Below are 23437 nucleotides of genomic sequence, written 5' to 3'. Positions count from 1 at the left end.
CTCTGCCATAAATGTGCAATTGAATTCAACTTTGGTCAGAAGGATGAACCCTACTTTCCCATACCTGAAGAGTATAGCTTCATTCAGAAGGTTCCATTAGAAGATCGGGTTAGAGGACCAAAGGGACCTGAACAAAAGAAAGACTGTGAAGTGGTAATGATGATTGGCTTGTCTGGAGCTGGAAAGACTACATGGCTTTCCAAACATGCAGCAGAAAACCCTGGAAAATAGAATATCCTTGGAACAAATACTATTATGGACAAAATGATGGTTGCAGGTTTTAAGCGGCAGATGGCTAACACTGGAAAACTTAACACACTGTTGCAGAGAGCTCCACAGTGTCTTGGCAAGTTCATTGAGATTGCCGCTCGTAAAAAGCAGAACTTCATTTTGGATCAGACAAATGTGTCTGCAGCTGCGCAGAGGAGAAAAATGTGCCTGTTTTCCCATATTCCAGGATATTTCCTCAGTCAGTTCCTTGAGTATTCTAGGATGTATTTCATGGGGCACTGTTTTCTTGTAACACTTTGTCTCTCACTCGTTTAATCTCATTTTGTGCTTTCACCTTTCTACTTTTGTCTCTACGTACTTGCATTATTTGTTTATACTCATCCTTTGTAATGTGACCTAGTTTTCACTTTTTGTAAGACTCTTTTTTAAATTTGAGATCATTGACGATCCCCTGGTTAAGCCAACGTGGTCTGTTGCCATACTTGATATCTTTCCTTTGCAGTGGAATAATTTGCCCTAGTGCCCTTAATAATGTTTCTTTGAAAAACTGCCAACTCTCTTGAACTGTTTTTTCCCCTTTGACTTGCTTCCCCTGGGATCTTACCTATCAAGTCCCTGAGTTTGCTAAAGTCTACCTTCTTGAAATCCATTGTCTATACTGTGCTGTTCCCCACCTACCATTCCTTATAATCATGAACGCTATCATTTCATGATCATTTTCAAATTCTTAACCAATTCCTCCCTATTTGTCAAAATCAAATCCAGAACAGCCTATCTCCTAGTAGCTTTCTCCACCTTCTTAAAAAAACAGTCTCTAATACATTCCAAGAACTTGCTGGATAATCTTTGCCCTGCTGTATTATTTTCCCAACACATGTCTGGGTATAGTGGCGGATTAGCCACTGAGCCAGTGAGGCCCATGCCCAGGGGCCCCAGCCAATTGGAGCACCCCAAAAAAATGGACGCCCCCACGCCCTGACCCTCCTCCTCGGCAGGAGAGCTAGGCGGTGGGGAAACCCCACCACCCAGACCCAGCTGCAGCCCCAGGCATAGGTGTAGTTTGGGGGATGCAGAGCGGAGGCATTTCCCTCCCAAACACAAACGAGGCAAGAGGGGTCACGTGCCACTCCCACCCAGTTTTTGCAAGTGCTGCCCCTACCTCACCCCACAACATGGTTCAGCTCATGGGGAGCAGTATAGAGCAGCTTTTCCCCTGTCCTCCGGGTCCTGCCTCAGCAGTTGGATTCTGCCTTCTGGGTCCTAGTGCCCGCTGTTTCCTCCACAACCATGGGCGGGGGGGAGGGCAGAACAAGGGGGAGTGGGGTGAGGAGAAGAGAAGGGGAGAGGAACGGGGAGGAGATGGGGAAGAGAAGGGGATACAGGAATGGGCAGGAGGAAGCAGTAGTCCAGCATGTGGCATTCCCTAGGCAGCAGCAGGCCTAGCAGGGAGACAACTACAGCAGCACCAGAACAGATCTGTTTCCTGCAGCACTGGCAGCCCAGGTACCACTGTAGGTGGGAGAAGAGAGCCAGTGAACTCAGCTTCAGCATGCATGTGTGCGGGCATGCATGTGCGTGGGTATGCCTTGTCCCCCAGTATAGCAGTCAAACTACGCCCATGGCCCTGGGACTGGAGGAGCTGTAGCTCCCAGCTGTGGCCTCTCTCCCCCCGCTGCTGCTCAGGGCTATGGCAGGTGAGGGGGACAGATCTTTTCTGGTCTTGGGGCCATGGGTGGGGAGGAAGAAAGAGCAATGTTGCAGCACCACAGGGGGGGGGGGCAGCATGGAGCTGACTGTTTGTGGAATGGTGGGGGGAAGGGACAGAATGGTGTGGGTCTGTGGGTGGGGCCACAGGCGGAATGGGCAGAATGGGGATAGGACTAGAGGTGGAAGAGGTGGAGTGGGAATGGGCGGGAGGAAGCAGGAGTTCAGCATGTGGCCCACTTGTTGTGTGGCCCAGGGCCTCATGACACCTTAATCCACTTCTGCCTGTGTAGGTGAAGTTCCCCATCACCACCAAGTCCCGTTCTTTGGATGATTTTGTTAGTTGTTTAAAAAAAGTCCCATCCATCTCTTCTTCTTGATTAGATGGTCTGTAGTAGACCCCTACCATAACATCACCCTTGTTTTTTCCCCTTTTTATCCTTATCCAGAGACTTTCAGTAAATCTGTCTCCTATCTCAATCTCAGTCCAAGTGTATATATTTTTATAAGGCATCACCTCCTCCCTTTCTTCCCCCCATCCTTCCCGAGCAAGGTGTACCCTTCTATACCAATATTCCAGTCATGCATATTATCCCACCAATCATGAAAGATGGTGACACTGATGGTTCCACCTGTTCCTATAGTCATTAGGTAGCCAGCAAATTTCTGATCTTAATTGGGACAGGCAACATAACGTTTCAACTGTGATCAAGTATTGCATTTATTTATTATTGCTGTATGTAACTACGGTGGTTATAACAAACCACTTGCGGGAGACGATATTATAAGTATAAATTAAAAGTATTTTAATTCAAGCATATTTAATATTGCTTGGAATAACACATATAGTAACATTTGCAGTTAAGTTCCAAGAAAATGATTCCGAAGTATCACCACTGTTTATTGCTCACAATGCGTTAGATATGGTCATAGTGAATTTAAAACATATAGCAAAGAATATTGTGAAACAGATGTTTTTGATTTACTGTTATTTTTCTAGAGATGTGTCTTACAGTACAATACCTATTTTAATTTTTGTCTCAACCTTAAACACATATGGCAGTGCAAACATTTACAATTACAGTAGCGCCACGTATTCTGCTCATGCAGGGAGAAAGTCCAGAGAGCAGAGCCTGTTTCAAACAGAATGCACCTAATTGAAATGAACAAGTCCAGCCTTAATTTACGTAATCTTCCAAGAACCAAAGTTAACAGCCCATGGATGTTGCATCCTGAGTAATTGGAATGGGATGAGGTAGTGCAAGGAGAATAAAACAATCATTCTGGCATGGTTTATGTGAGCTTTATATTAAGTTCAATAAGTAGCAATGCATTGAAGCAAAAATATTTTATCCACCAAACAGTTCAGCAAGTAACTTTAAATTTAGCATATCATTTTTTCTCTATGTTGAGCTTTAACTGAACCTTTACTTCTCCAAATTGAATGCTCATCACTTTCTGCAGGTGCTTAACTATGGCCTTAGGAGCCTAAGTTTAGGCCCCGATTTTTAGTCTTTATAACTTCATGGACCAAACACTTCCTCTCACCGCCACTGGCCTCCATTCTCCACATTTGTGATTTTTACCTTCTTAACAGGTAACATTATAGATGAGAAGAAAAAGTTCTTTTTTTTTAAAGGGGCTTTCATAAGAGAACAATATGGAAATCTTGTTGAAATATCCTTTTCTTGAAGGCAGGTAAGTCTCTCCATATGATTTAAAAAAACAACAACATGTTTATGCCATGGAAATGAGTGATTTATTATGTTATGTAAGAATAAAGCGATTAGGTTATTTTAGACACTTAATTAGCTTATTGCTTTTTCTTTGGTCTCTTAATGTCTAATTTAAAAAAATTGAACATGTGCTTCTGAAGTGCATTAATTTCATTAATTAAAATGCATGTGCACAAATTTCAACACCTGCCTAGTAAAAGAAACCTCTCAAATGAATGTGAGACCTCTAATTCATCTGAATGACATCTTCACAAGGAAACAATGCCACATTGTTCCTCATAACTCATTTGCTTACAGCCCCAAACATGGGAATTTGCTCCTAATAATCTATTCAGCTATATTTCTGCTAATAGTACTTAGCCTGCTGTAAGTAGTGGTATGGAAGGAATTACATCATCCTCAAGAGAAGATGCAAGAGAGCACTGGAGGCTTGGTGTCTCAGGAGGCAAAGTGTCGCTTGGAGCTTCCTTGTGCAGGGGAAGTTCACAAACTACAGCCCTTCAAGGTTGGCAGTATTATCCCCTCCCCGCAGTTCCACATGGATGGCCAGCCTTAGTGGCTGGCATGTAGGTGGATTGGAGTCACCTTCTCCCTGTCCCTCCATGCTGCTTTGGGGCACTGCACTCCCCAAGGATGAAGTCCTGGGATCAGCCCTGCTCTCCCTCTAGTGCAGTCGTTCTCAACCTGCAGCCCGTGGGCCGCTTGAAGCCCATCAGCACACAGCTGCTGCACATGTGACATCCTCATACAGGTAGTATTGGATGCAGCCCACAATAGTAAACAGATTGAGAACCACTGCTTTAGTGCAATTCTGTTTGTTTCTTGGGAGATTCCTTATTCTTTTTTCCTTTCTCCTATGGTGCACTGTAAGAGCCAGTCAGAACCAAGCTCATTATCTCTATATTCTTTAACTGTGGAAAAGATATGATTTATTTAATCTCTAACTTTGCCAGAATCTATTTATTATGACAGTAAATGAAAGTTCTGTATTTGTGCAAACCTGTTGTCCTAAATGACAGTCCCGTCCCCCTGGCCCCCCACACACACGTGAAAACCCTGCTTCTTTTATACAGAGAGAGAGAGAGAGAGAGAGAGAGAGAGAATTACACACACATACCCCTATGTGTCAAATACACAATGGTTACAATTCCTGTGCCAGGCACTAGATTAAAAAAATGAGTCAGCAGCACACCCTATGGTAATAGCTGATAGATTTAATTAACATCGTGACTGGGGTTTTCACATTGTTTTGTAACTTTAGTTCTTTATTGGGCTTTTCACATCATTGTGGGAGTTTGGATACTTGTCAATGGGATTAAGATTTTTCCAACATGTTTCATTTAATGATGTTTCCCAAAAAGTTAAGAGATTAATCCAACCTATACATTAATTTCTTGTTAAGAATTCTGGTAGATTGCAAGCTTTCAAAAATGAATATTTAGTAACATGCATTTACTAGTTTCTTATAAATTATGCCTCAAAATCCATTACATGCTCTCCTTAAATGGACATAAAAGGGGATTTAACATAAAAGCTCATTTAACAATAACATTAGGTTCTAACTGTTTTATGTGATAATGAAATAAGATGTTTTTTATAGTCACAGTTTCTTCCTGACAGATTAATCAAATTCTCTACATAATATAGACATGGGGTATCCTCTGCACTTGGACACTACTCTTTTGTAGCTTGTTATTTGCAAGTTGCATGAAAGAAAGCTAGGAAAGATATTGGAGATAAATTTTATTTTGAAGAACACAAGTTTACTTCTATTAAAAATTGCTATAATTCTATTGACTTTATTATATTATTATATCAATAGAAAACTACGTTTCCTCCAAAGCAAGTTCTGAAAAGACAGAATGGAGGAGCCTAGGTATTAATTAGTGGATATTTGGTAACACCATCTGTTTAGTTGCTACATTGTTTAAAAAAAAAAGTCAAAGGCACAGATTTCTTGGGACTTGCATTGCACAATGGAGTTTGGAGTGATCAAATACATCCTGGTTTACCATTTTCTGATTCTTTTTCATATACATTAGATAGTTAATGAGTGCCATCAAACTATTAAAAATGGTTATTTTTTTTAGTTATTACACTGTTTACCTTGTCTTATTAGGTAGCTTTCAACGTTTGCAAATAGAATTATTTGGTGGCAAGCTTCTTATATATGGGAGGATGACATCAGAATCTCAGTTGTTTTATCTCCCTGTGTTGGATGGGAAAAATCTGACCCAAGCTTTTGGACTAGTTTAGAAGAAGAACATGATGAAAGAAAAATTACTACTATACATGCTCGTATTTTAGTACTGACTCTATGACATCTTTTTTAATCTCCTGTATTTTAATGATAGCTGAAAAACAGAGATTTTTTTTTTAAATTTGCTTCCATATTTCTTCATTGCCAAGTTTTAGCCCAGAGGAAGTTTTTTATGGATGAGTTATAAACCTTTGAAAGAAAAGGGGTTATAATGGAAAGGCTGACAGACCCTTAACTTATAGCAGCACTAGCCATTATAGTGTGCATGTGTGTGTGTGCATAGATTGGTAATGACAGATATTGTACATGATTTTTCCAAAGGGTGACCTTGAAAAATCTCAGCATGAAAATGGCAATAAATGATGCACAGTACTAAAAGCTGTAAAATGTCAAACAATATCTACCTTACCATACCATGCATTTTAATTTGCTAGTACGTCATCTGTACAACTTTCAAACTATTAGCAGTTACAGCAATGCAAACGTTACATTCAGAAGCTGTGAGGACATATGGAGATATATGCTTATTGGTTGTATTAAGGAAAGGAAAGATAACATAGTCTTGTGGTTAAATCACTAGACTGAGAGTCTGGAGATCTGGGTTCCTAACTCTGCCATAGATGTCCTGTGTGACCTTGGGTAGTCAGTTAGGCTGGAGCGCCGCCAGCTTTTCTGCCACCCTAGGCAGCAGAAGGTCCAGCCCCGAAATGCCGCCCCCCACAGAGGCGGCGGAAGGTCCTGCCACCGAAATACCGCCGCGGTCACCGCCCCCCAAATTGTAGTGCCCACCGCCTAGGCCGCCTAATGGGTTGCGCCGGCTCTGCAGTTAGGGTATAATTTTCAAAAGCGCCTAATTGACTTAGGCACTTGTCACTTTTGAAAATGGGACTTAGGCTTCTAAGGGCTTTTGGAAAATTTATCCTTAGTCTCTCTGGGACAGATTTTATGTGCCTAACTGATAATCCCCCTAGGTACCTATCTGCATGTTTAGGCACCTAAATATCTTTTTAAAAAAAAAAACCTGGCTGCATTAGTTCTCCATCTGTTAAATGGGGAAAATAATCCATTCTTTCTCTCACCATTTGTCTGTCATCTGTATTTAGATTGTACAAAATTTGTGGCACGGGCTCTCTTTTACTATATGTACATAGAACCTACCAGAACTGAGGCCCAGTTCCAGTAGCTTCAAGATGCTATTGTAATGTAAATAATAATATAGGCATATAGGTGTTTTAGCTGCATTTTTTTTAAATGGCGGTGAATATGTGAGGCAGATTGTTCCAGAAAGCAATTTATAATTATTTTTTCTAGTCTTATATGTCCTCATTGAGCTTATTGAACTAGTAATTTTGGATTTTTCTGAATCAGGATCCCATGCAGCTGTAATACTGACAGTTGATGAGAAGAAGAAAAATCTGGATAGGAGAGAAAGCTAGGGATGTAAACCTGTAAAGGCTTGATTGAAAAAAACATTTCAGGATCATTCTGCTGCTATCTGTGTATGTAGCTAATAACAGTTTTCTGAAATAATAAGAAATGTGCATTCTGGTATAGCTCGTTGGACAGGATCAAAATATGAATAAAAGATTGTTTTTACCAAAATGCTGCTTAACAATGAATATAAAAAACATATGAGATTTAAGGCTTTATCTGAGCTCTTGCTTTAGAAAATAAGCCCTCAGATAGCAGACAGGGTATATTTAGTGCTTCCAACAGAGGTCTTTCACTCTGCTTGTAGAGCCTTCCTGAGGTGGACAGTGTTAGATGCTCTCTGTGTTGCTAAGCTGATATCAAGAAGTGCAGACACTAAGGGAACAATGTATTAGTTTAAACTAATTCCACTATACCAGTGCCCTGAAAAACTAAGAAGATTAAATTCAGCGTAATCTGGGAATCTTTCTGTAAGGGAAGTTTAAGTTACCATAAACTCTTCAAAATTTTTGGTTTGAGGACGAGTAAGAAGTAAAAATAATTCGAACTAGCTCAAGTTGTAAAACGTATTCTTCCCTACCCCTGTGTACTGTAAAACCTTTAAAAATGCTTTGGAATGGGAAGAAATTTGTTAGTGAAAATGGCATCAAAAAGAGCTGCACTACTGTATACCTCTTTTGGTTGTTTAACATATCATTTCATTAGATTAGAGTGGAGTCGCATCATAGGCACATTTAACGTACGCGATTTTAACTATACACGCTCGGCAAAACAAAAACAAAAAAGAGAAAAATAACAATTTAAATACTGTACCTGTAGTGTGGGCGATTCCGCCCACCATTCCACTCAATGAGCGTTTGACTATACGCGATTTTCGCGTTATGCGCTGACTTCAGAACCTAACCCCTGCGTAAGATGCGACTCCCCTGTAGTGACTGGGAAGTCTCTGAGAGGCAAACACACATGGCAGCAGAAGATTTTCTTTTACGTATGCTTGTGGAGTACAGCTGGGCTGTCTGGTGGCTATACCGATTCACTAAATGTAGGTACTGCAGTCTCTGTGCTTTACCAGCATCCAACAGAAGTGAGGGAGTGGATGCAGGTAATTTGATTATGGCTTAACCCAAATGAAACAGAAATCATGGCCGTAGGTCTAGAGAGGAATCTAGAGGAATAAGCAGGGTTGTAAGCATGCCTACTGTCAGAGTTTTTTGTATGGCCCTTGTCAAATAGTTTGAAATTTGAAGTGTCATGTTGGATCCAGTTGCTCATCTTCCATATGCAGATAGCAGCTATGGCACCTAGTACCATTTTCAATTTAAAGTTAGCCTGGAGGTTATGAGCAGTCCTTCTGATGCAGCTCTTGTCACTATGATTCACACCGCTAAAACCTTATGGTTAGATTACTGTCATTTAACCTTTATTGAGCTCCCCTTGGATACTACTCATCTAATGTAAAATGTGGAGTCATGCTTCATGACTGAGGTGATCCATGGGGAGTTACATAACAGTAGGGGTGAAATCCTGGTCCCACTGAAGTCAATGGGTGTTTGGCCTTTGACTTCAGCGTGGCTGGGTTTTCACCTTGAATTTCTGTGATCTGGGGTGACTGCTTGGAGCACTTCTGGGTGCTGTGCAGAGTGCTGTCATGATCTGTGAGGGGAAGTTGTTTGGGAAATCACTTTTCTTCCCATGTCCCAAAAGTGATAGTTGAAATCTGTTTTATTCTCACTGTCACTTTTGGGGACAACACTTTCCAGGGGTGGCAGCAGGGCATTCTTGGGGAAGGGCCTACAGCTTCTAAAAACTGGTCCATCTGGGAATGCATTAGAGTTTAGGGGCCAGGTTTTTAAAGGTATTTAGGCATGTGAAGTTCCAGATAGGGGCCTAGTTGGATTTTCCAATGCCCCTCGATGCCTAAATCCCATTGAAATCTGTCAGGTTGTCAAAGAAAAAAAGGAGTTCAGACACAAATGAAATCTAGATGTAAACAGAATCATTGTAGATTGTTTCCTCTTGCTCCTTGTTTGCAAAGCAATTAGATAAATAATTAACCTCTGTGTCAGTTCCTCACCCTTTTGCTCTTTAAAATCAATTAAGAGGTGGCAGCGTCTGTTCCCCCAAATCAATGATTTTGATATGAAGCACTCTTGTTGTATTTCCAGACTTTGCAGCAGTTCTAGACGTGGTTGGTGTGACGGATATGGCAATATCCTGAAAAATCTTTGGGAAATATTACTGAATTAAGTTTAAGTATCTTTGGAGTCCATTGTATTAAATGCAAATGTTGTGGCCTTGGGTAATCAATGGATCATGTTGAATAATGTGGCAGACAAGAATAACATTTTGGGACAAAACCTGTGACGTGTATTTCCTGGGAAATATCTAGAATAAGATGAATGCAAATCCCCCCCTTGCCTCCACTTATGCAAAAACCCAGTCCTTTGAAGCTAGGGCCTGAAGAGAAGGTGACTGCATGCTGATGACCTGTTCCCAGGGTTCCAAGATCAAAGGCCCGAACTCTATAAAGGAGACTCATGGGTGTGCCTGTTCAGAGCTAGAAGCTGTTATAAGCTTATAGCCACAGAAAAACCCCTTGGGGTTTGAAGGCCTGACCACCTGCCTGAGCCCTTGTTGGAGTTGAGGGTGATCAAGCTTATTCGCATGGATGTAGGTTCTTTAATTGTTTTTAATATGTTTTTTTCTGGAATGCTTTCACAATAAGAGCTGTGTGGAATCTTATACCAATAACACTGTTGGTAGCCTTTGAAGCAGTAGCGTAGCTGGGGGGGAGCGGGTCAGCGGCCGCTCCCCCACTGAGCACAAGTGGCACCGTGTCAATTTCTTGGCGTCTTTGTACTCACCTGGGGGAGTGATTTAAAAAAAGGCGCCACCTGCTGCGGTGCTTTTATTTTACTCACCCGGCAGCACTTCGGCGGCGGGACCTTCACTCGCCGCCGAAGACTCAGAGTGCCACTGGGTGAGTAAAAGCGCCGCAGCGGGTGGCCCCCCTTTTTTTTTTAATCGCTCCCCCTGGTCCCTCCACCTGGCTATGCTACTGCTTTGAAAAGAAAGCAAAGCAGGCCTGCTTAGGCAGTCTGATTTTCTGGGGAACTCACAGCGTAGGCAGGAAAGTGCGGATCCTGGAAAAACTCCAGTCAGAAAAAAGAGAGATGCGTGTTTGCACCCAGGAGAGGTGACATCTGAGGACCCTGGAACCTGGAGCGGGTGCCCAAGCTAGATCATGGAAATTGCCCTGAACTGTGATTGTTGAAAAATAGAATTTCTAGCCTGCAGGCAATTCCAACATTTCAAAATTTCTGATCATACTGAATGAGGATGAAAAGTCAAAATCTCGAAATATATTGTGGAATGGAAATTTTGAAATTTGTCAATTTGGAAATGTTGAAATGACTTTATTGAAACATTTAATTTTGAGAATGTTGAAACATAACACCAAACGCAGTGGCGGGGTTTACTAGTTAGGGAATACAACAAATTCATGAAAGAGCCTTTTTGCGCTAAATCTTTAGTGCTGTTATGTGATTAATTACATTATATTACATAATTGCATAACAGAATAATTATACATTAGTAATGATGTGCTTGGTGAAAAATCATGTTTTGGAAAGCTTCCTTTGCACTAAACAAAAGTTGCACTAGCAGTTGTGCTAGACACCTCAGAAGTTTTCTAACACTGTGGAGATATTCCTATTGCAAGTATCGCAAAAATACCATAGTGTCTGAGCTATCGCTCTGAAGCAATTACTAGTAAATATTGACCTTTTAATGGCAACCAAAGAAAGCAGAAGCCAATGAAAAGTCTTCTGTTAACTTCAATGGGTTTTGATCCAATCCAAATTTATTTTATTTCCCAGGACACCTCCACTTCATACGTAAGTGCCACAATGACGGTTTTAGTAAGCAATATCTTTTTTGGAATAATGGTACTCCACGGGTGGTGATAATTTCTGTGCGCACAAGTGAAGTAGAACACTGCTACTGATGCAGAGGCACTGGGAAAAATAAAAAACTGTCTTTACTAATGCGGGCGTACTATTAAAGACTCCTTTTGCTGCTGTTCTTTCTCACTGTAGGTGCATTCTACCTGCAACATGACCGCCTCCTCTGGAGTGATAGCAGGTTGAAATTCTGGTTCCTCTCTTAGTTTCTTGACTGCTGACATTCTACTGCAATTTCATTTGCCAACCTGCAGTCAGTAGCCAGGAAATGGGTGGGGGTGGGGGAGATTGTGCTATTTCATCTTACTTCAGTCAAACAATGTGTTTGTAAGTTTCATTAAACTCATTCAGATATAGATTCCCACAATAGGAGTATGTTTTAAAACAAACATTTAAGAGAAAAAAGTGACTTCTCATGTAACTAATGCTTCAGTGAATGTTTGTCTCTTTTTCCTTCCATGATTTATACCTGAGACTGCTTTAATAAGTGCCATGAATAAACAGCTAGGTAATATTCTTGGCTCTCACAGACTTTTACCATATCCATCCCAGATTATCATTTGAACCACATAAAATATTCTACTCAAAATGTTGTTTCAATATATTTTAATAATTAAAAACAAAATTATTTCATTCCCAAGTGATATTCTTAAGAAGCCAGGCTTAGAAAATTTTATTTCCATTGTCCATCATAAGCATTTGTCTATGCATGACATATCAGTGACTTCTTTGGTGCATTTCCCAAGTTCACATTGTCCCAAATGCACATTACATATTCCATAACTTCTTAATGAGCCATCCATAAGAGATTGCCCTGGTAATAGCATTTTCCATTTGTTTAGGGTGGCAGTGGGAATTGTTTATCCAGAAAAAAAAAACATATTAATCTTTTTTTTTTTTTTGCATGTTTGTTCTTGTGGAACCAAAGTTAACATTAAAGCAAAATGTATTAGGAAGATTCTTATCTTTCTTGCTTTATCATTGAATAATAAACCCTAAAACTCAGAATCAAAACACCAACTACATTTTTTTTTTTGCTTACAAAAATTTCAAATGGAACAGAAAATTTTAACTGTATTTTAAATGGACAATAAGCATTACAGGCGAGTCTCATCTTACGCGGGGGGTCTGTTCCGCAGTTAGCACGTAAAGCGAAAACTGCGTATAGTCAAAATTACATTGAGTTGAATGGCGGGCGAAATCGCCCGCACTACAGGTACAGTATTAAAATTGTTATTTTTCCCTTCTTTTTTTGTTTTTGCCGACCGCGTAAAGCTGAAATCGCGCATGTTAAATGTGCGTAAGCTGCGACAGACCTGTATTTCCATTGCCACTTATACTAACATCTTTAATGATAGTACATTCTTTTGATAATAGTATGGATATGACAAGTAATTCCATTGAAACCCTTTTGTAATGTAACAATTAATTAATGTACAATTATCACAAACTACTACTATATTCTGGTGTTTGTGCTTCATGTAGCCTTCTCTTCCTGTTTCCCATTGGACCCAGGTAAAAAAGTCACAGCATGAAGGTTACAAAAAGTTTTTGTGGACAGAAGTGTTCATAGTGCATTTACTTGCTTTGCCATTTCACCAAATTGCCACATAATCTGTTTTTAAATCATTTTATGATTGCTAGAGCTTCTTCGCTGAGTTTATGTTGTATTTAGAACTCAGAACTGTTATCATCTAAGTGGGAGTCATGTCTTGTTCTGATGCTCTGTTCCAAGATCAGATAGTGTGGGTATGGGGTAGGATGTCAGGTTAACATAACAGTATTCTTTTGCTGCCTCAGGGCCTGATTTAGAGGCCATTGAAATCAGTGGGAGTCTTTCTATTGATTTCAGTGGTTCTTGATAGACCCTTTCTCACATGTTCGCCCATGTTCTTCTTACACAAGCTATAGAGATAATTAACAACTTCAGATTGCTCATTCTTTTTCCAAACTGCAGTTTCCAAACAATACCATAAAATAAACATAATTATGACATTGGTTCAACTCTAAATGTAACTATTTCCTTTTGTTTTCCTCCTCATTAATTTCCTTAAGGGTTGGGCTAAATTCTAAGTTATAGCCATATGGAAAACTAATATAATGAACAAGACCGTGAACTTCATTGCATGTAGGCCAATGGTTCTCAAACTTTTGTACTGGTGACCCCTTTCCCATAGCAAGCCTCTGAGTGTGAGCCCCCATATAAATTAAAATACTTTTTTATATATTTAACACCATTATAAATGCTGGAGGCAAAGCAGGGTTTGGGGTGGAGGCTGATAGCTCGCAACCCTGCATGTAATAACCTCATGACCCCCTGAGGGGTCCGGAGCCCCAGTTGAGAACCCCTGTAGCCAGTTTAATCATAAATTTATGTCCATCCCTTTAATTTGAGCATATAGCAAAATGGGGTAAAATGTATCCCCAGCAATTTAATTCCTAGAAGTGAAATCCCACTTACACTTAACATTGTAAGAAAGTGGCTTTATCTGTGGGACATGGAGGAAAGCTTGGTTTCAATTCTAGAACGATCTGAAGTTTACCTAAATATACATGGTGATGGCTAGATCCTCGGGCGATGGGGCCTTAAAAAGGCTAGTCAAGTTATTCTCCAAAAAGTTGGTTGTGTTTATTCATAAACTCTTCATCATATGCACTATAAACAGAGAGAGTGAAAGCTCAGTGTTAGCAATGTTTCACTCCAAACAGTCATAAAGGGAGAGAGCCTAAAAAGTACCACAGAGCCAAATTTTGTTTATATTTTCTCATCTTAGGAACCTCTCTCTGAAGTTGTCAAAGGAGGTGGAACAAGGAGAAGCAAGATGTCCTCGTGTCAGCCAGGTGGCCAGCAGTCCTGCTGTGGAGTGGCCTTTTGCAGGCCTGGAAGAAGGTGGAGGAATGGAATCTTTACCCTTCCGACTGATGATGCAGGACTGCACAGCTGTAAAGACGTTACTGCTGAAAATGAAGAGGGTTCTTCAAGAGGTAATGGTTTAATCATTTGTAAGATGAATGGTTGCCAATGCTAATAGGCTAGGTAGTGGAGAGGAGTTTAGGGAAATGTTGAGCGGCACAGAATAGAGTGCCCAGAATGTCTTAAAAACATGGAAACTACTCTTATGTAGACTCCCAGCATGGCTTTTGGCTGTCCCAAAGCCTCAGGCAGCTTTGCAAATCCCAGCCCAGGTGCTCAGTGGACTAGATGTGAGCTAGACTGTGAGTCAGAGTCACAAAAAAAGTCTATATTATCCGGTTTTGCGTCATCCTTTGCATGTCTTGTTTTAGTTTGTGTTTTACACTTTGAACCTGTAGCAGAAGCTAACTATGCCCTGGTACGCCAAAGGGCATGCTATATACCAACATATACAGTGAGCCGACTCTGTGGGTGCTCCAGGGCTCAAGAACCCCTGGGGTAAAAATAGGGGATGCTAGGTCAGCACCCACCAGCCACAGCTGTTCAATGGGGCCACTGATCAGCTGTTCGGTGGGCTTGAGGTGCTCGGAGTGGGGGGGCATGGAGAGGAGGTGGAGCGGGAGCAGGAAGAGATGGAGCGAGAGCAAGGCCTCAGGGAGGGGCGGAGTGGGGGCAGGAAGAGGCAAGGTGAAGGTGGGGCCTTGGGAGAAGGGGCTGAACACCCACCGGGAAAATTACAAGTCAGCCCTGGTGCTAGCATGGACCCTGTGTCTGCCAACTCTGGCACCCTTATAGACAGACTAAGGCATCTCTTGAGCCTCTTCTTTGTTAACTGTGTAATTTGGACTGGATAAGCCAAATTGTATTCTGGTCCTCCCACAAGATACAGTGTTTTTTGTCTCTTAGACAGTCATTCATCACATGTTTAACAATATTAACGGTCAAATCCAAGTAATACTCATTTGTAAATAATATAGAGAACAGAGAGAGACAAAAACAAATACAAACATTGGAAGTTCTACTCTTGTGAGACTGATTGAGTATAGGCTCCGAGTATTAATTGCAAAGGGTAACTGTTGGTAGCTTTGGTTATTAGATGACAGATGACATTTGGAAATTTCTCAGTCCATGCAGAGCTTTCCAGAACTGTGACTTGTGCTACCTACTCATATTTGCATGTCTCTTGATAGGGTGTCAGTAAATGATTGTGAGACCTCCATGTACAATCAACTCCTTATAGGTCTTTGGAAACCAAGTTTCAAGCCAACATTAGCAAATTCAGACATGTGAGCTGTTAAACTAGGATGCAAATATACATATGGCCAACTTTTACACTGTCACTGTGTTACTATAACCTTGTTTAAGCCTTGTCCATGTTTAGAAAAGTAATAATCTTTTTGTTATTTTACCTGTATGGTTCCTAGCACGATGGGGTCCCAATACCTGACTGAGATATCTATGTGCTATTGTAATGCAAATTATTATTAATATACCGTTATAAATATAATAATAATAGTAATTAATAATAACAGTAATGCAGGGAGTATTTCACATACAGATTTCTCTTCAACTGGTATAACCCTTTATATCTTCAAAAGATATGCCTACCCCTTGGGATTGTTTGAGTAAACATGCTCTCTTGTAATTAGGTTTATTAGCATTTTAATTATTTCTGACCTCAGGAAGAGTCCTTTAATGTTTTTACATAGTGAATTATCATATTTCCTTTAGACATAAGCTTAAGCCTACTATCATTTTTATACACAGTTATACTGTATTCTACTACAAGTTATGAGTAAAAAAATAATCACAAAATTATCTCAGCAAAAGATAAGGTACAACTTCAAGATAGCCCCTGCTAATTCCCACTGATGGGTATAGCACCTCCTAGGTTACTGTACTCCCTTTGGATAACTAATCTTAGTTTTTCCTCCTGTTTGTTCCTGTCCCCCACCCCTCTTTATTCCATAACTGTAAATTTCCAAGTCTCATTGCTTCTTAACACAATCTTGTTCACTTAATCTTCCTGATCTCCTTTCCCACCTCTTGAAATCAAAGTGGCCTTCTGCACATGCCTTTCTCTAATTTTTTTATTAAATATATAGGCTGCAAATGTGCTATGGCTCTCCTATCTTCTCAGAACTGTGAGTAAGGGGATAAATCCCAGTAGCAGAACAGGCAGTTCAGTACCAGGATTGCACAGACTCCTGGATGGTTGCGGGGAAGGAGGAGCACTGTAGAGAAAATCAGAAGAAAAAAAAAGTCTACCTATATATGCTTTCTAACATTTTTTGAAAGCTAGGAATATATGCAATATATATTTATAAACACAGAATGGGTGTGGAATAATATCAATAGTGTCACATACAGTGACTTTTTAATGTGAATATACATACCGTACCTTTTTTCTGAAGATAAACTAATTTGTATCATTTATATATCACAAGGTTGCTTCTGTTTTCGAGGTCTACTTATTTTTGTTCTCTTGATGTAGGATGTTACAATAACCATGCTGCTGGATTATTTCTTTGCATTTTTTTTGTTATTAATGATCTTAGCAAAACTCTTATAACTTTTCTTTTAATCTGCACTCGTTAAACCATACGTTAGGGTTTCTGTATAATGGATTGCTTGATTAAGCATTGTTGTCATACTGCACTAATTTATATGGAATATGTGGGCTCAAAGGTGTTAACATAATTGAGACATTGTCCAACATTAAACAATTTTAAACAAGGTTCGGGTTTGGTATACAAACACCTCAGCCTGCTTAATACCATAACAAATACACTATGAAAAATCCTTTTAACCTTTTATTAAAGATATTGAAAAAAAGGAAAAGAGTTAAAGCATTTGACATGTAAAATATTAATTCAGGCTTTCATTTTAACCACATCCCTTGTTCCATTTCCCTTTCACTGTTTTTTTTAGAAGGAGCCCCCTCCCCTGGTTTGACAGTGTTTTAGATGTTATCAAAGATGGTAATAACTGTCCTTTTGAATAAAAGAGAAGTTAAGTGAGATGGACTGGAGCTACTGCTGTTAAAATCTGATCCCATTTCCTACAAGACAAAGCAAGACAAACACGCAAAATGGAATAACAAAGATAGAAAATGCAGCTTTTGTCATTGGTGTTGACTTTCACTTGCAATCTCACTGCTGGAGAAACACCGGCATCAGCCACTGAGAGACCTGGCAAACTTGTACCAGCATCAGGCTGATTAGGGCACTGCGTTTAGCTGCCTCTTTCTGGTCATCGGCTTACAGCAGTGTTGCAAAATATATAATCTTGGCTGGCTAAGCCAGATTCTTATTAGACAGAAGAAACAAAGGAAAGAGAAGAAATAAGGTGCAGAAGAAAAAGGACACAGCAGGGAAAGGATAGGGTGTGGGGGACAAAATCTTACATCCCAGGAGGTGGTTGGGATTCAGCCAGAGCTGGGGAAGGTGGATGTGTCAGCTGGGTTCCTCTCTCTAGCCTGGACTGGTCAGGATATTTTTAGGATCGAGATGAAGGGGGTAAGGGTTCCAGGTGGGTGGCAGCCACCATCCTGAAGCTCACTCCACTGGCCAATTTTTCTCCCAAAGTCTTTTTATTTAGGGACCCCAAAAGGGAGTGATGGGTGGAATAGTCCATCTCTTCCTTATATTGTCCACCAATTAGGCCTAGTTTCCAGCACAGCAATTTTGATTCATGGATTTCTGGTTTCACACTATTCTTGTTAACCAAGCATGATCTTAAGACAGTCTTTCAGTTAAATCAGCAAGCCTCTTTGTTTGGACTAATTCAGTCTCTCTTTCTCAGTTTTTCACCTTTTCCCATCAACATTTCTTTTTATAGGTTATTGTGACATCTTATGAACTTACACTCACTTTTTACAGTTGAGCTCACAATTAGGCTAAATTTGTATGGCCAGTTATCATAACAGCACATACGCACATAACCCATTGAAGCTATTAGTGAAATACTCCATGGGAAAAAAAAATCCATCAAATTTGTCAGATGCAGTACTGAAGTATCTGAGTATTTTTTAAAGGAGCATATTGTGAATTTTAAAAACAATTTCTGTGAAGCAAGTACTGTACTCTCCTGCAGTTAAATGCAATTTCTCTCGCTTTCAGCAAGAGTTTCTATAAAGCAGAGTCATTAGAAAACAGTGTTCAATTAAAAGAGGTAATGCAGCAAAAGTTAAATCCAAATTCCTTATAAGGGAAATTCAAGCCACCCAAAATTTGGTTTCTGGCAGTTTTGCCAGGTGCAAACTGAAATATTATATGTTTCATTATAAACCCGCATGTTTTACAAGTCTCTTAATTCAATTTAATAATAAAAAGAAGAGGTTGGCTTCAATCTACAAGAAAAACACACCAATAACTAATCTGTAAAGGGTGTTGTTGTTCCTATTTTGCAGCTGAAGTAATCCATAGCAGAAGAAATGACACAGAAAGTGTATTCGTATTTATTGAACAACAAGTGAATTCAGTTAAAATATTAGACACATTATTCAATATAATGGTGGTTCTTAAGCACTGAGCACTATTCCCAAGGAACAGTTTCATTATAATCCACCAAAGTGTTATACTGGCCGGAACAATACGGTATTTTCCTGTTGCTCTTGCTTACAGTGGAAGAACCTACCAGATGGACAATAGTTTTGCCATAAATTGTGTGTGTGTGTGTATAGTATATACTGGACTGGGCTATAATTGTGTAATGCCCTGGGTTTAGCTTCTCATTAATTTTATCCTGAATAAGGAGATTAAACACATGGCAATAGCTAACAAGACTGCAACTGTTCTGGGATTTTTTTTTTAAAGTAGGTGATTAGGAGTCATTCAGTTGAGGAAAGCTGACACCTTGCCCTCAGTAGACAGGCATTGAAAATGTCCACTAATAGATTCAACATGTTCCCACTATGTTTTCCCCCCCCAGCCATGTAGGGTCTATAAAGCAGGAAATCCCCTAGCACATCCAGAACTTCAGTGAACAAAGTAATCTGAAACTGGACCAGACAATATGTTGTGTGTATGCCCCCTTCTGTCATAAGGTTACCTTAACACAACCTTCTCAAAGACTTTATTCAGAGTATTAGTTTGGAGGCAGGGTTGAAGCTGGCAAAACTGTAAATATAATTGGATTTGACAGATATTAAGTGTTGTCTCAGATGTCTTGAATGTGCGTGGGGGGGCGCTATCAGCCATTCACTTGCGGGAACTGGTACCATATTTGCCCTCAGGAAAGAACTGAAAACCTCACTTGTGTGTATGAAGTCAAATATGAGTGTCTTGAATGAGTTTTAGCTGATGTTGCTCAATGATGTTCTGATTCTGCTAGGGGAGTTCCAATCTATAATGTACAGTCTATAGAAAATCTAGTGAAGAAGTTCTGAGTGCTCTGAAGATTTGTAATGCATCCAGGTCAATAAAAAGCTACAGTAATAGGCCAGTAGGACATTCAGTTGCTGTCTATCCCAAGTAAGGTATTTACATGTATTATTCTAAACAGAATAAAGAATGCAGTAGATTCAAGGTTATGACAAGAACAGGCAGGATTCAGACAGGAGAAATCATATATAAATCAAATAGTATCCCCACCTATCATCGTAGAACTGTAAATGAAATAGCAGTCACTGCTTTATATGTATGTTATAAGTGTCCAAAAAGCCTTTGATACCACAGATAAAACAGCTTTATGGAAGTTGCTATGCCTCTATGGAATCCCACAGAAATTTGTGAACATCATTCCAAGTTTTCTGTGAAAATATGACATGCCAAGTAATACACAACAGTGAACTGACGAAGCCATTCGACATTATTACAGACATCAGATAAGGATGTCTTATGTCACCCTTGATCTTTTTACAGGTAGTGAATTGAGTAATGAGTAAGAGCACAGAACAACCAAAGGACATACAATGGACCAAGGTATAGTCGAGGTCCAGACTCCGGAGAAAATAATAAAAAAAAATCAACTATAATGATAATAATAATAAGTACATTAAAAGATTTCGGGGTCTGTTCAAAAGTATATGGCAGTCCGGATTTGGCCTGTGGTCCATCTATTGATTATCCCTGCAATGGACTTTCACACAAGTTAGAGGACCTTGACTTTGCAGATTACATCAACTTGCAATCCCAGACCCACAGAGACATGCAAGTCAAAACAAGTAATCTACAGGCTATGCATGATTAATAGGATGAAAATCAGCACTAAGAAAACTAAAACCATGACAATAAACACACAACAATAGCACTTTCTGTGACTGACATAGAAGAGGTTCAGTATTTCACATATCTCAGTATAATTGTATATACAATAGGTGGAATAGACAAAGACATTAAAACCAGAATAGTGAAAGCCAGACGTGCCTTTGTAACTTGAAAGCCAACATTGAGAAACAGAAATATTGCCCTCCAAACTAAAGTTCAAATATTTAACACCATTATAAAGCTGGTATTATGGTTTGGTGCTGAAATTAGAAGACTTACTAAGACCTTACTATCTAAACTCTAAGTTTTTAGAAAAAGCTGCCTAAGGCTTGGTCTACACTATTGACCTATATCGGTATAACTATGCCATTAAAGAGTGTTAAAACATCCACACTCCTGAGCAACAGAACAAAAATGGAGATGGCCAGGACATACTGTGACAGGGTATGCTCTTTTACCACTCTGGCGCCCCCTAACAGCCCATGTGGGGTTTGCTCACCGCGTAGTCTGATGCCCCTTCCTGACGTTGCTCTAACTGTTGTCCCACTCACTTGCTCTGTGGCCTGTCCCATGCTGTCAGATCTGCAGTGCTTTTCTCTTCATGGCTCATCCCTCTGGCCAAGTCGCATTGAAGTTCCTCCCCTTCTGGGGTATTATCAGAGTTTCCTTCCATTCTGTCCCTGGCAGTCCCCAAATAGGCTTCCCTTATCATGCCACTCCTGCAGTGGGTTGGAGGGGAGCCCAGGCCTGCCCTCTACACCAGATTCCAGTCCAGAGACCCTCGACCCAGCAGCTCAGGTTTTTACTCTCCCCGCCTTTACAGCTCCTTCCCTGGACTGCTTCCTACACTGCCTATCACAGGCTTCTACTCTTTCTCCCTGGTATCAAGGAGTGTGACTGCAGGACCTTTCCTCCCTGTTGCCAGCTTCCTGGCTTTATAGATGTCCCACCTGTTTCTGCCCAGATGAGCTTCATCTCCAGTTAAGCCTAATTGTATCCTATTTCCCCTCCAGGTGCAGCCTATGGCTAACTGACTTCTCTTGCCTATATTAACCCCTTGAGGGTTAGGGTGGCATGAATGCCCCATTACACATATGTGGAGGAAAGACAGGAGTTGGACTGTTTCATGTGGACTTTTCCACTTTACCATACATTACCTAGCTGACCACTGATTGGAGGACTGCCATTTGCTGTACTTGGAGCTGAACTTGAGTACCACTTTGATGATTATGAAAGTGCAGACTCTGGCTACTCTCTCATGCAGTGCTTTCAGTTGTAGGGGGAACATATGATGCCTGTTTTTCAGAAGCCACAAAGACTTCCTGCATTTTTATAGATTCAATGCAAGTTGATATTATCATCTATGTAGATCTTTATATTTTGAGTTTGGTCTAACTGAGTAATCAATTCTTTCCATGTACACTGTCAAAAAAGTGGAGATAGCAGAATTAGTTTTGCTTGTATAACCCACACACCTTCTGGGTGTGGTGTTCTGTCCCATCTAGTGGCACCATGGCCACCTAGAGAGAGAGTTTAATGAGTCTGCTCTACAGTCTTAGCTAACAGCCAGTTGGTTTTTAGCTCATGTGGTAGAGCAGGGGGAGGCAACCTATGGCACTAGTGCCAAAGGCAGCACGCAAGCTGATTTTCTTAGTGGCACTCACACTGCCCGAGTCCTGGCCACCGGTTCGGGGGGCTCTGCATTTTAATTTAATGTTAAATGAAGCTGCTTAAACATTTTAAAAACCTTATTTACTTTACATACAAAAATAATTTAGTTATATATTATAGACTTATAGAAAGAGACCTTCTAAAAACTTTAAAATGTATTATTGGCACGCGGAACCTTAAATTAGAGTGAATAAATGAAGACTCGGCACACGACTTCTGAAAGGTTGCTGACCCCTGTGGTAGAGGCTCATGCACTAAGCTCCAGAGTCCCAGGTTGGATCCCGCCCGCTGATGACCGGGGTCTGTCGTCGTTACACTTGCAGTCCCTATATCTGAGCATCTTGGAAGGGCATTCTTAGTGGAATATCCTCACCCATGTAATGTGCTCATCCCAGCTGAAGATGTTTGTTTAGGCTTTTCCCTAGGGAGAGGGAGTTGTTAGTGCAGTAATGAGTATGGAGAGAGTATAAATGTTTTTGGGGGAGGGAATCGATTTAGTTAATAGTACTGAGTTGTTTTTAGATTTCAAACATACTGTAGGCTTAGCACTTGTTTGATGAATCGGGTACTTCTCAAGGTGAGTAAAGTGGGCATAATCTTGCCTATATTTATGGTAGGTTACATTTAGGTAGGTAAGTTAAATATATTAGGAAGGTTAAGTTTTCTTGCATTCTTTATACAGCATACACATTATCTACTGTATAATAATTCCCATTGTGTTAGTGATAGTTTTTAATAAGACTGTCAAGGTGGGTTTGGGAGCTGATCCAGCTAATTAAGATAACATGGTATCTCCATATTCTGTGACTGTTTCATTTAGATGGTAAATTCTTCAGATCAGGGACTATGTCTCTTTCGTAACTTTGCAAAGCACCATGTAGTGTTCTGCAGGTAGACAAATATTTGTTAATTACAACAATAATAAAATCAGTAGGAAAGCTGCTCTAGATTTACATATTACATTTCTTTTCAAAGCATTATTTATTTTACTAGGGAAAAGCTTTTGGTTCTTTTTGGCTCTGATAAAGAATCAATCTTTGCAATATGATTTTTTTAGTTTTTGTTTGAAGGAGGTGTAGTACTTTGAAAAACTATGCCAAAGCCCAGAGGGAGGCAGCGTGACTTAGAGGACAGAGCACTAGACTGGGACTCAAGAAACCTGGATGCTATTCCCAGCTTTCCCACTGCTCTGCTGGATGACTCTGGGGAAGACACTTCACCTCTTTCTCAGTTTCTCCATCTGTAAAATAATGATACTGAGCTCCTCTGTAAAGTGCTTTGAGATCTACTGATAAAAATGCACTCTAAGATCTAGGTAG

At 40.2% G+C, this 23437-nt stretch overlaps 1 protein-coding gene and 1 long non-coding RNA gene across 13 annotated transcripts in view; one reads left to right on the top strand and one right to left on the bottom strand.

Annotated features, from left to right (window-relative positions):
• Nucleotides 1-23437, top strand: part of CCSER1 (coiled-coil serine rich protein 1) — a 1147114-nt gene that overhangs the window by 502403 nt on the left and 621274 nt on the right. For all 12 annotated transcript variants that reach the window (XR_006175923.2, XM_065596098.1, XM_065596097.1 and 9 more), the window contains one exon: nucleotides 14099-14309. Coding sequence is in view for 11 of the 12 variants with exons in the window: in XM_065596098.1 (XP_065452170.1) it covers nucleotides 14099-14309 (211 nt within the window). In the remaining variant the exon portion in view is untranslated. The remainder of the gene's footprint in view (nucleotides 1-14098; nucleotides 14310-23437) is intronic.
• Nucleotides 1-23437, bottom strand: part of LOC122174302 (uncharacterized) — a 67406-nt gene that overhangs the window by 26443 nt on the left and 17526 nt on the right. The gene's annotated exons all lie outside the window — the stretch shown is intronic.

The sequence above is a fragment of the Chrysemys picta genome, chromosome 5, assembly GCF_011386835.1.
Source record: "Chrysemys picta bellii isolate R12L10 chromosome 5, ASM1138683v2, whole genome shotgun sequence".
Classification (NCBI taxonomy): Eukaryota; Metazoa; Chordata; order Testudines; family Emydidae; genus Chrysemys; species Chrysemys picta.
This window is presented reverse-complemented; position numbering and strand designations above follow the sequence as displayed.